At 38.7% G+C, this 15,920-nt stretch overlaps 1 protein-coding gene across 1 annotated transcript in view; it reads right to left on the bottom strand.

The window, feature by feature from the left end:
* The window catches only part of Ns1 (Nucleostemin 1), a 179,591-nt gene that overhangs the window by 60,080 nt on the left and 103,591 nt on the right, over positions 1-15,920 (bottom strand). Inside the window, exon 8 of the mRNA XM_067138886.2 lies at positions 12,056-12,198. Coding sequence (XP_066994987.2) covers positions 12,056-12,198 — 143 coding nt within the window. The remainder of the gene's footprint in view (positions 1-12,055; positions 12,199-15,920) is intronic.

Here is a 15,920-nt window from a genome sequence, read left to right as displayed (position 1 = left end):
ATATTCATGAATTTGGATTTTTGTTACTAAGTCCATATCAGCGCCGAGTAACGAGAAAATTGGTAAACAGCATTTAATGAAAATCGGTATGTAAAGTCGGAGAATAAGAAACTACAATTTATGGTTTACAAATCACAGAGTCGAAAGAAAACTAAATGTGAAGGCCTACAATATAGAAAGCTCATAACATTGATCAACAATAACATTACATTGACCATTGTTTGTCGTGATGTGCTTTGTGTCTTCTGTTGCCCCTCATCTCCGGTAGATAGGATTACTGCTGCGTACAGAGTATTTTTATTTGATTTACGTTACACCGACATAGTTAGGTTATATGGCGACGATGGGATAGGAAAGGGCTAGGAGTGCCTTAGGCCTTAATTAAGGTACAGGCCCAGCATTTGACTGGTGTGAAAGTGGGAAACTACGGAATACCATCTTCAGCGCTGCCGACAATGGGGTTCGAATCCACTATCTCTCGGATGCAAGCTCACAGCTGCGCACCGCTAACCACACGGTCAACTCGCCCAGTCGTACAGAGTGTAACAGCCTGTCTGAATATTGATGGGAAGTAGCTGGGGAGTTAGATAACTTTCTTCTTTAGCATGCCATTCCCCTGGTTTATAAATTTTCTGTTACAACTGGTACGTAACACACTGGATCATCATAGCATTCGGGCTATTCAATCTATACTCTGAGGTACTGATTGGAATGAACAGTGTGCATATTTAGCGGAATAATGACAGATGAGTGTTCGTGGTAATCTGCGGCCTGGTCATCCCAGCTCTGGAACTTTGGACTATTAGATTGGCACCGCAATCTAACCGCAGCTCTGTTCGTTAAAAGTGATAAAACGTGCGGCTTTCCATTTGATCGAGTATTTTATATGATAGCATTGCTTTTAATCGCTACATTCATACTTACGTTTTTTTAATGACCTATGTTGATTTCAGGTTAGGAAAACCACAAAGTCAGTCTTTCTGAGAATCCCGTAGCGAAGCACGGGTACATCAGCTAGTTGTAAATAAACTTACATGTATTGACTAGTTTTGCACAACTATACTCAACCATGAATGACAATTTGGTTAACAAACAGATTTGTCCCAACAAATAATATATTATAATATTATAAGTGGAATGTAAGTATTATAAGTAGAATTTTGTAAACAATATAAATTTATTAAGGATGAACTGTGTGTTTAATAGAAAAAATTGTTAGTGTAAATTGCATAATATTGCATTCTAGGAAAATTTTCTTCTCTTGTTAATTTAAAATTTAGTGCTTGACAATAATGTATTTTTGTGTACCATTTGCCACCGAGGTAGACACCTCATTTGCAAATAAAGAGATTTTGATTTGAAATAAACACTTCATTTCTTTCCTTTCAGGCTAACAAGTATTTTTTCTAATTTTCTTCATATTCGCCAAGGTCTTTTTAAGCTGAAACAGGAGGGGTGTGTGTGTGTGTGCGCATTATCGTTAATAATTATAACAATTTTTTTGTTAGTACGATAGACGTAATATTTTCTATTAGTTAACATTATTTAATAGTCATTTTCCATCTTCAAGTTTCACAAAGGTGATGGTAGTTTTGTGTGTGAATGAGGTGAAGGTTCTATCTTGATGAGTGTAGTATTGTGTTCTTTTGAATGAATCTCCTACAACAATTGGATTTAATAATCACGTTACTAATAATCGTATCCACATGTTAAATGTGAATTTAATGATATTTTTGGTAAATTGATAATTCAGGGAATTGTGATGCTCTAGTCCAGGGGTCCGGCAATACAGTGATCGCAGGTGCCAAGGTGCCCTTTGGCAAGGCATTTGTCGCCTGCATTATATTTTGTGATTCTGTACAATTTTTGTAATAGTTTCCTTTGATAAATATTAATTATATAAATTTTAATTTATTTGTTAAGCAGTCCTCATTGGCCAACCAATTTGAAACTCCGTTATAGTACCGTCTGTAGTGTGCTATCAAAATTACCAGGAAAGCCGTGATTCTGCTCAATAGAGATGGGGTAGAGATGGGGCAAGCAAGACTATCTTATGATAGCTTATTGGCTGGCACACAATTGTCAATATTTTATGTTGTAACGGACAGTGCAGTTCTGTTTTAAGAATGAGTTATAACAAGAGACAGAGAACTCAGAGAACTTATTATTTTAATAATGAATGGGAGCAGCAATTCTGTTTTGTAGATGTAAAAGATAAACACGTGTGTTTACTTTGTATTGTCAGTGTATCTACACTGAATGACAGAGCAAATGCAACACCAAGAAGGAGTGGTCAGAACTTTATGCCGATTGCAGGGTAGACTAACGTCACTGAGCTATACTCATGATGTAAAAAGCGCTGCGCACGTAGCGAACGATAAATGGGACACGGCGTTGGCGAATGGCCCACTTCGTACCGTGATTTCTCAGCCGACAGTCATTGTAGAATGTGTTGTCGTGTGCCACAGGACACGTGTATAGCTAAGAATGCCAGGCCGCCGTCAACGGAGGCATTTCCAGCAGACAGACGACTTTACGAGGGGTATGGTGATCGGGCTGAGAAGGGCAGGTTGGTCGCTTCGTCAAATCGCAGCCGATACCCATAGGGATGTGTCCACGGTGCAGCGCCTGTGGCGAAGATGGTTGGCGCAGGGACATGTGGCACGTGCGAGGGGTCCAGGCGCAGCCCGAGTGACGTCAGCACGCGAGGATCGGCGCATCCGCCACCAAGCGGTGGCAGCCCCGCACGCCACGTCAACCGCCATTCTTCAGCATGTGCAAGACACCCTGGCTGTTCCAATATCGACCAGAACAATTTCCCGTCGATTGGTTGAAGGAGGCCTGCACTCCCGGCGTCCGCTCAGAAGACTACCATTGACTCCACAGCATAGACGTGCACGCCTGGCATGGTGCCGGGCTAGAGCGACTTGGATGAGGGAATGGCGGAACGTCGTGTTCTCTGTTCTGTCAGTGATAGTCACCGCAGACGAGTGTGGCGTCGGCGTGGAGAAAGGTCAAATCCGGCAGTAACTGTGGAGCGCCCTACCACTAGACAACACGGCATCATGGTTTGGGGCGCTATTGCGTATGATTCCACGTCACCTCTAGTGCGTATTCAAGGCACGTTAAATGCCCACCGCTACGTGCAGCATGTGCTGCGGCCGGTGGCACTCCCGTACCTTCAGGGGCTGCCCAATGCTCTGTTTCAGCAGGATAAAGCCCGCCCACACACTGCTCGCATCTCCCAACAGGCTCTACGAGGTGTACAGATGCTTCCGTGGCCAGCGTACTCTCCGGATCTCTCACCAATCGAACACGTGTGGGATCTCATTGGATGCCGTTTGCAAACTCTGCCCCAGCCTTGTACGGACGACCAACTGTGGCAAATGGTTGACAGAGAATGGAGAACCATCCCTCAGGACACCATCCGTACTCTTATTGACTCTGTACCTCGACGTGTTTCTGCGTGCATCGCCGCTCGCGGTGGTCCTACATCCTACTGAGTCGATGCCGTGCGCATTGTGTAACCTGCATATCGGTTTGAAATAAACATCAATTATTCGTCCGTGCCGTCTGTTTTTTCCCCAACTTTCATCCCTTTCGAACCACTCCTTCTTGGTGTTGCATTTGCTCTGTCAGTCAGTGTATTCCCAAGAAAAGCAGTGTCACGAGGCACTTTAATACAGTTCACCTGTTTTTTAACAATAGTTCTCCTGTGGATTCAGAAATAAGAAAGAGAGAAGTTAGTGATTTGAAAACCAAAATGAAATCTCAACAGTCAGTTTTTCTACACAAAACAAGCTATCATCAAATGCAACGATTGCCGCCTTTAAAGCTTCTCACATATTACTGAAAAGGAAGAAACCATTTGAAGATGGTGAAATATTTAAAAAAGCGATGATAGCTGCTTCGGAGTCACTGTTTGATGGTTTTCAAAATAAAACTGAAATTATTTCTGTTATCAACAAAATGCAGTTATCGGCTAGAACGGTTACAAGGAGGATGAAAGTATATTGAGAGAAATGGAGTTCCAATTAAAGCATAATTTACAAAGGTGTGAATTTATTTCTTGCAATTAGATAAATCAACAGACATTTCAAATATAGCACAGTTATTGATAATAGTGTAGTTACTAAACCATTGCAAACACCAATTATGCGAACATGGTGCTCCATCAGTCCGTATACCTGTTAGTTTTGTACCCGTGAAGAGTTCTCAAAGCCCTCACTGAAGCAATTCGGTTTCTAGAGCTTCCATATAGCCAACACTTGCTGAATCCTACAATGACACAATAGAAAGAAATGTCTCCTTTATTACCTTACGTTCTTTTAAAAAATAGATGTCAAGTATCAGCACCTCATCATCAGGTCTATCTGTTGAATCCGTTGCGTAAGATACTGATGTATGAACATTCCTTAATTTCACATAGAATATCTTCACTAAGATCTGAGGCAATGTATGAAATAAATTATCTGCATTGTTTATTATTCATGTACTTCTCTGAATCAGTAACATTCAACTTGCTTTACAATGGAACCAAACCTTCAAAATCAGTGAAGGGTCTTATTTTTCGCAATATAATAAGATGCCACGAACAATGCATTCATATGCTGCAACATATTAGCATCCATTTTCTTTACACACTTACAGTAGCTACAGGTGCACATTCAGGATTTTTCTTGAAACTTTCAGCCTCCTGACACTTTGAGTGAGGGTAGGATATTTTGTGTTTTATAAAAGTTTCCAGTTTAAATGGTCCTGAAAATCCAGATACAACTTTAGAATTTTGGTCGTTAATACTACAAAAGTTCTGCACAATTCACACTTCACAATTTCTTCTTTACAGCACAGCCACGGTAGTAATTCAAGCCACGATTGCTGAAATTTCCATTTGCCTGACAATTGAAATTTCGACGTATGTTTAATGTTTAACACCATAAATTTCACATTGGTCATTGTCGTCCTGAACAGTACAATCATCGGCACTTCCATCAAGTGTTTTCTCACATTCACTCGCTTCTGTCCCACTTTGTGTTACATTTACGGGATTACTAATGAAGAAATCTGAAAGAATGCACTGTTTTTTACTCGCATCAGTCAATCTGTGTGACTTTGTTTCATCTTGCCAACTTTCTCAAGTATAACGCAGCAACACAAAACACGTAATAGACTATAATAAATCACCAGCATTAAATGGCTTCTGAGTTAGTGGGCTTCGATGTCTGATGCAACAATGCCAAATTTCCATAACTGCATAGGAATAAAAACAACTGTATTTCTAAAGTGCAAACCGTTCAATACAAAGATGCCGTAATTAAATTAAAAGTACAAATAATGTTCAGTAAAAATACAAGAAGTGATAAACATGTCATACCATATGTTTTAAATGTGAAGAATGAATTCCATAGGAATTTACCAGCACTGGTTTGGCGGCAATAGTTTAGGATGATGATGATGATGGTGAGTACCAGAGATGGGCTAGGGTCTCTCCACTCTTTCATCACAGAAGAAAAATACTGGCATAGCATCTCGTTTACTTTGTAGATGATAAATTTCAATATTTTTCAAAATAATATATAATGCACCACAGGGAAGGTACAGACTCCAGAGAAAAAAGAAGCTCTTAAATAATGACTTAAGGCAAAGAAGAAAATAAAAAAGGGCAGAACTGCATCACATGTGAACGGGTATCAAATGAAAGGGAAAAAAAAAAAAAGTAAGGATATGCACAGAAAAGGCATACACTACAAGAAAGGAAAGTATTGTCTATAATTAAAGGATGTACCGGTAGAACAAACTAGGCATACAACGTTATTCATGACTCTCTTAGAATTCAATAATACACTATACTTCCAAGATTCTCAAAGAATCACAGGTGAATGGAACTTATGATGACACGATGCATTCGAGTGACAGCAAATATAGCTGATGACAGTTCCTGTCTTGAGTGCCAGCCGCTAGATGGAAATCGGCTAGTCATGGGAAGGAAGGCGTTAATGTAGTGTTTGTGGAATTATTTAACATAGTAATTCTCCACAGATCTGGTCTGATCCTTGTACTCGGCTACTGATAACTAATCATCTGTAATGGAACTCAATTTGTTATGATATGTCCACACGAAAGGCTACTTGTTTGACGGGTTACAACGATGTCTCTCGTGCAGAACTGAAACGTCAAGTTCCAAGGTACAAAGTGCCAGTTACAGAATTCAAGACTCTACCAAAAGCAGAGGAAATGTTTATTGCAGATATTAGAATATATGTGCTACAATATACATGCGAAACACGACTTGTTACTTTATAAAATGGTTGGAATGTACATGTAAGAGAACTCCAGATTTCGAAAAACAAATTTTCACCAGGTGAGTTGGCCATGTGGTAAGGGGTGCGTGACTGTGACCTTGCATCCGGGAGATAGTGGGTTCGAATACCACTGTCGACAGCCCTGAAGATAGTTTTCCGTCGTTTCCCATTTTCACACCAGGCTAATTCTGGGGCTGTACCTTAATTAAGGCCATGGCCGCTTCCTTCCAACTCCTAGGCTTTTCCTATCCCTTCGTCGCCACAAGATCTGTGTCGGTGTGACGTAAAACCACTAGCAAAAAAAAATCAAAACCAAATTTGAAAATTCAGGCACCAGTTTAAAATTTTCAGGCACCGGTATTTTCAACCCCTGTTAATAATGATTAACACTCTTGCGCCTATGCAAGTTGGGCAGATAGTCACTGAAACATCTAAGAGTACAAAGTACTTACGTATAATGCTTGATACCAAGCTCACTTTCTGGCACCATATTCAGCGAGTAACAGATAACGCAGCAAAATCAATGACTGTGCTAATTAGATCGATGAGTAATATTAAAGGTCCGAAACCTAGTACACGGTAGCTTCTTATGTTGACTGTCCAATCTATTCTTTTATATGGCTCCAAAATTTGGGCTGAATCTTTGAAGTATCGGAAAAGAATGGCGGCAGTACAGCAGAGAGCAGCTTTATGAATTGTATGTGCATATCGCAGGGTGTCCGAACCTGCAGTTCTCACAGCAGCAGCTTCTATTGATTTATTAGCTTTAGAACGACAGAAGATTTGGCGAGCTCAAGCAGAGCTGGGAATGGAACAAGCAAAAAGAAGCTTGCTCTTAGTCAAAGAATGGAGCAGTGGCAGCAGAGATAGGAAGGTGATTTACGAGGAAAATGGACCAAACAGCTGATACCATCCTTGGTTGAATGGGTTGACAGAAAACATGGTGAAGTAAATTATTATTTTACACAATTCTTGACAGGACATAGATATTTTTGAAGTTTCCTTCATAGAATAGGGTGAGTGAGTAGCCCAACGTGTATTTACTGTGGTGACATTGATGATGTATTTCATACTTTTTTTGTATGTAAACACTGGTTATCACAACGGAAATGTTTGGAAGCTAAGCAGAGAGATCTGACACCAGATAACAATGTACACGTTATGCTGCAAAATCAGCGATCTTGGGATCAAGTAGCAGTGTATGTGGAAAGTATACTGCATCAAAAGACGAGATATCTGCATATGCTCATGAGCTACAATAAAGGAGAAATGAAGGAAGAAGAAGATGCATAAGGGGCTTCATGCATGACACTGTCCTGAAGTAATGCAAGAGTTGTTCCAGGTCAGAGACATACGTTGTGGGAAAACGGTGTGTGGTTTTTAGTGGGTAAGAGTCCCGCACACTTGTGAAGTGCGGACCCTCACAAGAATCCTATTGAAGATTTTTCACATTCTCTCGTAAATTAAAAAAAATTATTATTATTTTTATTATTTATAATTTGCGTCGCACCGACACAGGTAAGTCTTATGGCGACAATGGGATAGGGAAGGGCTACGATTAGGAAGGAAGTGACCGTGGCCTGAATTGTGGTACAGCACCAGCTTTTGCCTGGTGTGAAAGAAAATAATAAATAAAGAATAATAATAATAATAATAATAATAATAATAATAATAATAATAATACGTGACTATAAGGACAGAGAGCCTCCGTGGCTCAGAAGGCAGCGCGTCGGCCTCTCACCACTGGATACCGTGGTTCAAATCCCGGTCACTCCAAGTGAGATTTGTGCTGGACAAAGCGGAGGCAGGACAGGTTTTTCTCCGGGTACTCCGGTTTTCCCTGTCATCTTTCATTCCAGCAACACTCTCCATTATCATTTCATAGCATTTACCACTCATTAATAAATCACCTTGGGAGTGGCGACCCCATTGTAATAACAGCTTATATATGCTTCATTCATTACATCCCGGTCAATGACTGGAAAACAGGTTGTAGGTTTTCATTATAAGGACATGAACTTTCCACCTAATCAATACCTTTTATTATTATAAGGTGTATAAAACATTTCAATATGAATTTCAATATCACAGTAATATCACAGTACCGGTTTCGACCTTTTACTTAGGTCATCTTCAGGTGCTGAAGAACCTGCTAGTAATAACAATATGTAATTCCAAAACACTACTTAATCTAATCAAGAATTACACACAATTTGTTAAAATGCTATTATATAATGTTAAAATATGCTTCAGGATGTAGTTCTCAAAGTCTAAAATGTTCATTAATATTCTCGTGACACACTTAAAAAAGTCTTGATGCTGTGTTGGTAAAGCATTATCATTTAATTGCTCTTGTTGAGTGCTAAAATGCATTAATAAGTTATGGTTGTGGAGTGTGCTTGAGAAATAATAATAATAATAATAATAATAATAATAATAATAATAATAATAATAATAATAATAATAATAATAATAATAATAATATAATCACACACACACAGAATTAACTGAATTTCAATATGCCCATTATTTCAATATGTAACAACTACATTCTGACTGTGATAACAGAGTTCCTTCAACAGTCGACCAGTCACAAGCACATCCAACAATGTTGACAGACGCCTATTGTTATTGTTATTATTATTATTATTATTATTATTATTATTATTATTATTATTATAAGAAAAGTAAAGGGAGACCAAGACGACGATGGTTAGATTTAGTTTCTAACGATTTAAAGACAAGAGGTATAGAACTAAATGAGCCCACAGCACTAGTTGCAAAAAGATGATTGTGGCGACGTTTAGTAAATTCACAGAGGCTTGCAGACTGAATGCTGAGAGGCATAACAGTCTTTAATGATAATGTATGTATGTATGTATGTATTTATTATTATTATTATTACACTACTGGAAAACAGTTAGTAAATATCAATTCTATAGTTGGGTAAGAGAAGAACAAGAACAAGGTAATATCAATCAATCAATCAATCAATCAATCAATCAATCAATCAATCAATCAATCAATCAATCAATCAATCAATACATACTGATCTGCATTTAGGGCAGTTGCCCAGGTGGCAGATTCCCTATCTGTTGTTTTCCTACCTTTTTCTAAATGATTTCAAAGAAACTGGAAATTTATTGAATATCTACCTTGGTAAGTGATTCTAAAACCCTAACTCCCTTTCTATAAATGAATATTTGCCCCAGTTTGTCCTCTTGAATTCCAACTTTATCTTCATATTGTGATCCTTCCTACTTTTATAAACGTCACTCAAACTTATTTGTCTACTAATGTCATTCTACCCCATCTCTCCGCTGACAGCTCAGAACATACCACTTAGACGAGCAACTCTTCTTCATTCTCCCAATTCTTCCCAGCCCAAACTTTGCAACATTTTTGTAATGCTACTCTTTTGTCGGAAATCACCCAGAACAAATCGAGCTGCTTTTCTTTGGATTTTTTCCAGTTCTTGAATCAGGTAATCGTGGTGAGGGTCCCATACAATGGAACCATACTCTAGTTGGGGTCTTACCAGAGATGTGTAAGCCCTCTCCTTTACATCCTTGCTACAACCCCTGAACACCCTCTTAACCATGTGCAGAGATCGGTACCCTTTATTTACAATCCCATTTATGTGATTACCCCAATGAAGATCTTTCCTTATATTAACACCTAGATACTTACAATGATCCCCAAAAGGAACTTTCACCCCATCAATGCAGTAATTAAAACTGAGAGGACTTTTCCTATTTGTGAAACTCACAACCTGACTTTTAACCCCGTTTGTCAACATACCATTGCCTGCTGTCCATCTCACAACATTATCGAGGTCATTTTGCAGTTGCTCATAATCTTATAACTTATTTATTACTCTATAGGAATAACATCATCTGCAAAAAGCCTTACCTCAGATTCCATTCCTTTACTCAAATCATTTATATATATAAGAAAACATAAAGGTCCAATAATACTGCCTTGAGGAATTCCCCTCTTAATTATTACAGGGTCAGATAAAGCTTCGCCTACTCTAATTATCTGAGATCTATTTTCTAGAAATATAGCAACCCATTCTGTCACTCTTTTGTCTAGTCCAATTGCACTCATTTTTGCCAGAAGTCTCCCATGATCCACCCTATCAAATGCTTTAGACAGGTCAATCGCAATACAGTCCATTTGACCTCCTGAATCCAAGACATCTGCTATATCTTGCTGGAATCCTACAAGTTGAGCTTCAGTGGAATAACCTTTCCTAAAACCGAACTGCCTTCTATCGAACCAGTTATTAATTTTGCAAACATGTTTAATATAATCAGAAAGAATGCCTTCCCAAAGCTTACATACAATGCATGTCAAACTTACTGGCCTGTAATTTTCAGCTTTATGTCTGTCACCCTTTCCTTTATATACAGGAGCTACAATAGCAACCCTCCATTCATCTAGTATAGCTCCTCCGACCAAACAATAATCAAATAAGTACTTCAGATATGGTACTATATTCCAACCCATTGTCTATAGTATATCCCCAGAAATCTGATCAATTCCAGCCACTTTTCTAGTTTTTACCTTTGTATCTCATTGTAAATGTCATTGATATCATATGTAAATTTTAATACTTCTTTAGCATTAGTCTCCTCCTCTATCTGGACATTATCCTTGTAACCAACAATCTTTACATACTGCTGACTGAATACTTCTCCTTTTGAAGATCCTCACATACGCACTCCCCTTGTTCATTAATTATTCCTGGAATGTCCTTCTTTGGAACCTGTTTCTGCCTTAAAATACCTATACATACCCTTTCATTTTTCACTAAAATTTGTATGACTGCCAAGTGTGCTTGCCATCATGTTATCCTTAACTGAGTTCTTTGCTAGATTCAATTTCCTAGTAAGTTCCTTCAATTTCTCCTTACTTCCACAGCCATTTCTAACTCTACTTCTTTCCAGTCTGCACCTCCTTCTTAGTCTCTTTATTTCTCTATTATAATAAGGTGGTTCTTTACCATTCCTTACCACCCTTAAAGGTACAAACATGTTTTCACATTCCTCAACAATTGCTTTAAACCTATCCCAGAGTCTGTTTACATTTTTATTTACCGTTTCCATGGATCATAGTTACTTTTTAGAAATTGCATTATGCTTGCTTTATCAGCCATATGGTACTGCCTAATAGTCCTACTTTTAAGACCTTCCTTTCTATCATATTTATTTTTAACTACGACAAAAACAGCTTCATGATCACTAATACCATCTATTACTTCAGTTTCTCTACAGAGCTCATCTGGTTTTATCAGCACCACATCCAGGATATTTTTCCCTCTGGTTGGTTCGATCACTTTTTGAATCAGCTGTCCTTCCCATATTAACTTATTTGCCATTTGTTGGTCATGCTTCCTGTCTTTCGCATTTCCTTCCCAATTGAGATCTGGTAAATTCAGATCTCCCACTACAATCACATTTCTTTCCATGTCGTTTCCCACATAGCTAATTATCTTATCAAATAATTCTGAATCCGTGGCAGTGGTGAGGTCTTGTGCAAACTGAAAACAGGCAAGCAACATACAATAATAGGCAATAGAATTAAATAGTAGTCACTGTTAGCTGTTCCTGCTCACTTTCTTAAAGAGACTACCATGCAAGTTTTTTACTTTCGCCTTGGGGCAAGCTGAGGAAAAGTGAACAGTTAACATAAAAGATGAACAACATCAAACAGCTACCTAACATACAATATACAATCAGATATCTTACCGATTCCAATCTTCAATCAGAGTTCTAGCTGCAACTTTAGAATCTGGAATTCCTCGTTTCTTGAAACGACCCATTCGCTTAGCCAACATAGGAAAAAATTCCTCAGGAGATTTGTATTCAGCAAGAGTATACAACTGCATTAACTAAAATAATAAAGACATAAGTATTACACACACAATATTCAAATCAATTAACCTGGCAGGATGCGCGCTTTCTGTCGAGGCGTACGAATTCGCAATGGGTGAAAATTACCCACAAGCAATAATCCTACTTAATTCTAAATTGTAATTATTATTGGAAACCATGTAAATAATAATACATTTATGTAGTAAATCAATTTTAATATTTTTGGAGTTATTATGGCAGGTGCTGCAGGTGATGGCTTTGTGTTCAATCAATCAATACTGATCTGCATTTAGGGCATTCGCCCAGGTGGCAAATGTGCAACTTGTGATGATAAGAATCAATACTGAAATATCCATGTTCTCAATACTTACCCATACACAGGCATAACTAACTTGTTTGCATTATATTGTTTATATTAGACACATATATTCTTTATCAAAAGAGTTACATGTGATAAACACCCATTGGGTAGAGAGAGAAAAACAAACTGCACTCTGCTGTTACTAGTCACAAACCGAGTGTGTACCTAACATAGTAGTACTACTCACAAGTAAAGGCGACCCATGGTGTTCCACGCGTGATGGCACTAATCACAAGAAGTATCATGGTTCTAATTCCATCATCCTTTGGTCGCCCCTTTCAGTCGCCTCATACGACAGGCAGGGGATACCGTGGGTGTATTCTTTGTCTGCATCCCCCACCCACAGGGGGTAGACAGAGAGAGAGAGAGAGGGAGAGGGAAAAAAGAAGGGATCCACCACTTAAAAAAATGAAGTAATGGACAAAGAAAGGCAAGGGCCACGAACGGCGTGAAAATGAAAGACTCCCTAGGCCTTGAATGCTCTGATACCATCGGGTTGGAAAAGAACAAGAGTTGACCAAGGGAGATCGGACGTTATAGATGAAAGTGAGGAGCTGGTACAAGTCAGTGGAAGCAATGTCAAGACTCAGCTAAGGGCCCCATGGTCGCCAAACCATACTCCAAAGTTGAGAGCCCCTGGGGCTTGTTTTAATCGCCTTTACGACAGGCAAGTGATACCATGGGTGTATTCTTCATCTGCGTCCCCTGTCCACAGGGGGTCAATGGACCTCTGTTGTTCGCGGTAGTGTTGTGTTGTGATGTCCACAGTGTACTTCCACCATTGCTAAGACACATACTATTTAGTTCCTGCATTTCAGTTCCTTAATGACAGTTGACAGTGTGCACATTTTTATTATGGCTCCACGAGTGGAGATATCATTAGAAAAATGTGCTGCAATTGTAGCACTTAAACTTTACTGCCAGACAACAGTCAGTAATAAGGACAGACCACACCAGGACAACCTCACAAGACACAAGCGATGATAAATTCATCAGAATTACTAGTAAGAGAAGTACCCCAAATTTGCGCAGAATTGGTAAAAATCAACAAGAAACAAATATCTGTTGCAGCAAGTAAACCCCTTCTGAGCCCACAAATAACAAGAACTAGACTTGAATGGGATAGAAAAATCGTACTTGGACAGATGAATCAATCAATCAATCAATCAATCAATCAATCAATCAATCAATCAATCAATCAATCAATCAATCAATCAATCAATCAATCAATCAATCAATCCTGATCTGCATTTAGGGCAGTCGCCCAGGTGGCAAATTCCGTATCTGTTGTTTTCCTAGCCTTTTTTAAAATGATTTCAATGACATTGGAAATTTATTGAACATCTCCCTTGGTAAGTTATTCCAATCCGTAACTCCCCTTCCTCATAAATGAATATTTGCCCCAATTTGCCTCTTGTATTCCAACTTCATCTTCATATTGTGGAAGAAAGTGTTAATCCCAGATGAATAGAAGTTAGGAGATTCTTGGAACCAGAAAGAGGATATTTGTTCACCAATGTGAAGGATAAAAGGTGACCCAGCAGGTGACCTACAGTTAAAAATAGTTGGGGTTCACAGAAATGCACACTGATCAGTGTTGTGCAACAAGTACATTGCTTCAAAGGAAAAACTGAAAGTACTGAAAGATATGGGCTGGCTGTCCCAAAGCTCAGATTGTAATCCCATTGAAATGGTCCAGGATGAAGTGGATGGACGTAACAGGGAAGTTCCTATGTCCAGCAAGGAACATCTCTCGAATGCTGTTAGGGTGTGTGGAATCATAAAAACACCAACAAAAACAGACTGAGCACATGCCTCGAGTTTGTGAAGCAGTCATTAAATCCAAGGAAGGATACTTTGATGAAATTAAAATCTAATTCTTTGGTTTGTATTAGTTTTTGTTAATTAGCGATAAAATGGAAAATTTTATTTAGATGTTAGAATGGTTTTATTTTCATGCATATACATGTTTCGTGTTGTCCAGGAGTGAACTTACACCGTGATATAATGCGAATTGTATGAACAACACCATAAACACCTCAATCTGTGAAATAAAAGCATTTTTATAAATTTTTTTCCACATCACTCCAAACATTCTTGTCCTCAAGTAGATATTCGAATTGTATGGTATAAATCCGAAAATGATTGATTGTATTGTTTCTTGAGGGGTAATCAATACTATGATATACTGTCGACAGTATTTTTACATATGAATGGAAAATTCTAAATTCCCATGGAGGGAATTAGATATTTTTCACCAATTTTCACCAAAAATGTCAAAACAGATCAGATGTAAGGCTTTTCAGGCGTTTGCTCTATTAACCAGCGTTTCGTCTTAGGTTTGACACTAGACTCATCGGAGTGGGATGCGTCAGACCCTACCCACTGACGCTGGGGTGTATGCAGGTGAACTTATCAGAAGCCTTTATAAGAGGCACAGTCTGATAACTGCATACGGGAGAGATTTATCTCCTATGAAAAGGTGAAAGAAACACGCCTGGTGGAATGAGGAATGTAATATGGCAATACAGAAAAGACATAAAGCATGGCTAAAGGACCAACAAAAGAAAACGGCACAATCTCGAGATGAACTAACTATTGCTAGAAGACAAACGGCCGAAGAACTTAAAAGAATCAAAAGAGACCATCAAAAAGAAAACCTAGCTAACATAGATGAATCATTCAAACAACATAAGACACGAGACTATTACAGGACATTAATAATAATTTTGTGTGGCTAATTCTAGCCGAGTGCAGCCCTTGTAAGGCAGACCCTCCGATGAGGGTGGGCGGCATCTGCCATGATTACACGACATTTAAACAATATCAATCAGGGTATACTCCACCTACACTCATGATGAGAAATAAACAAGGACAACTAGCACGTAATAATCAGGAGAATGCCAAAATTCTACCTGATTACTTCAAAGAATTACTAAATGTTGAAGACCCAAGAGAATACCTAGAATTTTCACCTGATCCAAAAAATAAAACACGCTTAGACAAGGTTATTCCACCAGACTTCCATGAGGTACTTCAAGCGATTAATTGGCTCAAGAATTATAAAACTGCAGGAGAAAATCAAGTGGATGCAGAGTGTGGAAGAATGCAAATAACCAAACACTTCAAAACCTACACAAACACATCATAGACATATGGAACTCTGAAAAACTGCGCCTGCAGAATGGAATACAGCTATAATTCATCCAATACACAAAAAGGGGGATAAACTGGATCCAAGTAATTACTGAGGGATCTCTCTACTTGATATCACATATAAGATCCTGTCTAGAATTATCCTCACGAGAATTCAAGAACAGCTCGACCAAGAACTTGGAGAGTATCAGGGGGGATTTCAACCTGCAAGAAGTTGTACTG

Source organism: Anabrus simplex, chromosome 1, assembly GCF_040414725.1.
Source record: "Anabrus simplex isolate iqAnaSimp1 chromosome 1, ASM4041472v1, whole genome shotgun sequence".
Lineage (NCBI taxonomy): Eukaryota > Metazoa > Arthropoda > Insecta > Orthoptera > Tettigoniidae > Anabrus > Anabrus simplex.
Note: the sequence above shows the minus strand (reverse complement) of the source record. Positions and strands in the feature narration are given on the sequence as shown.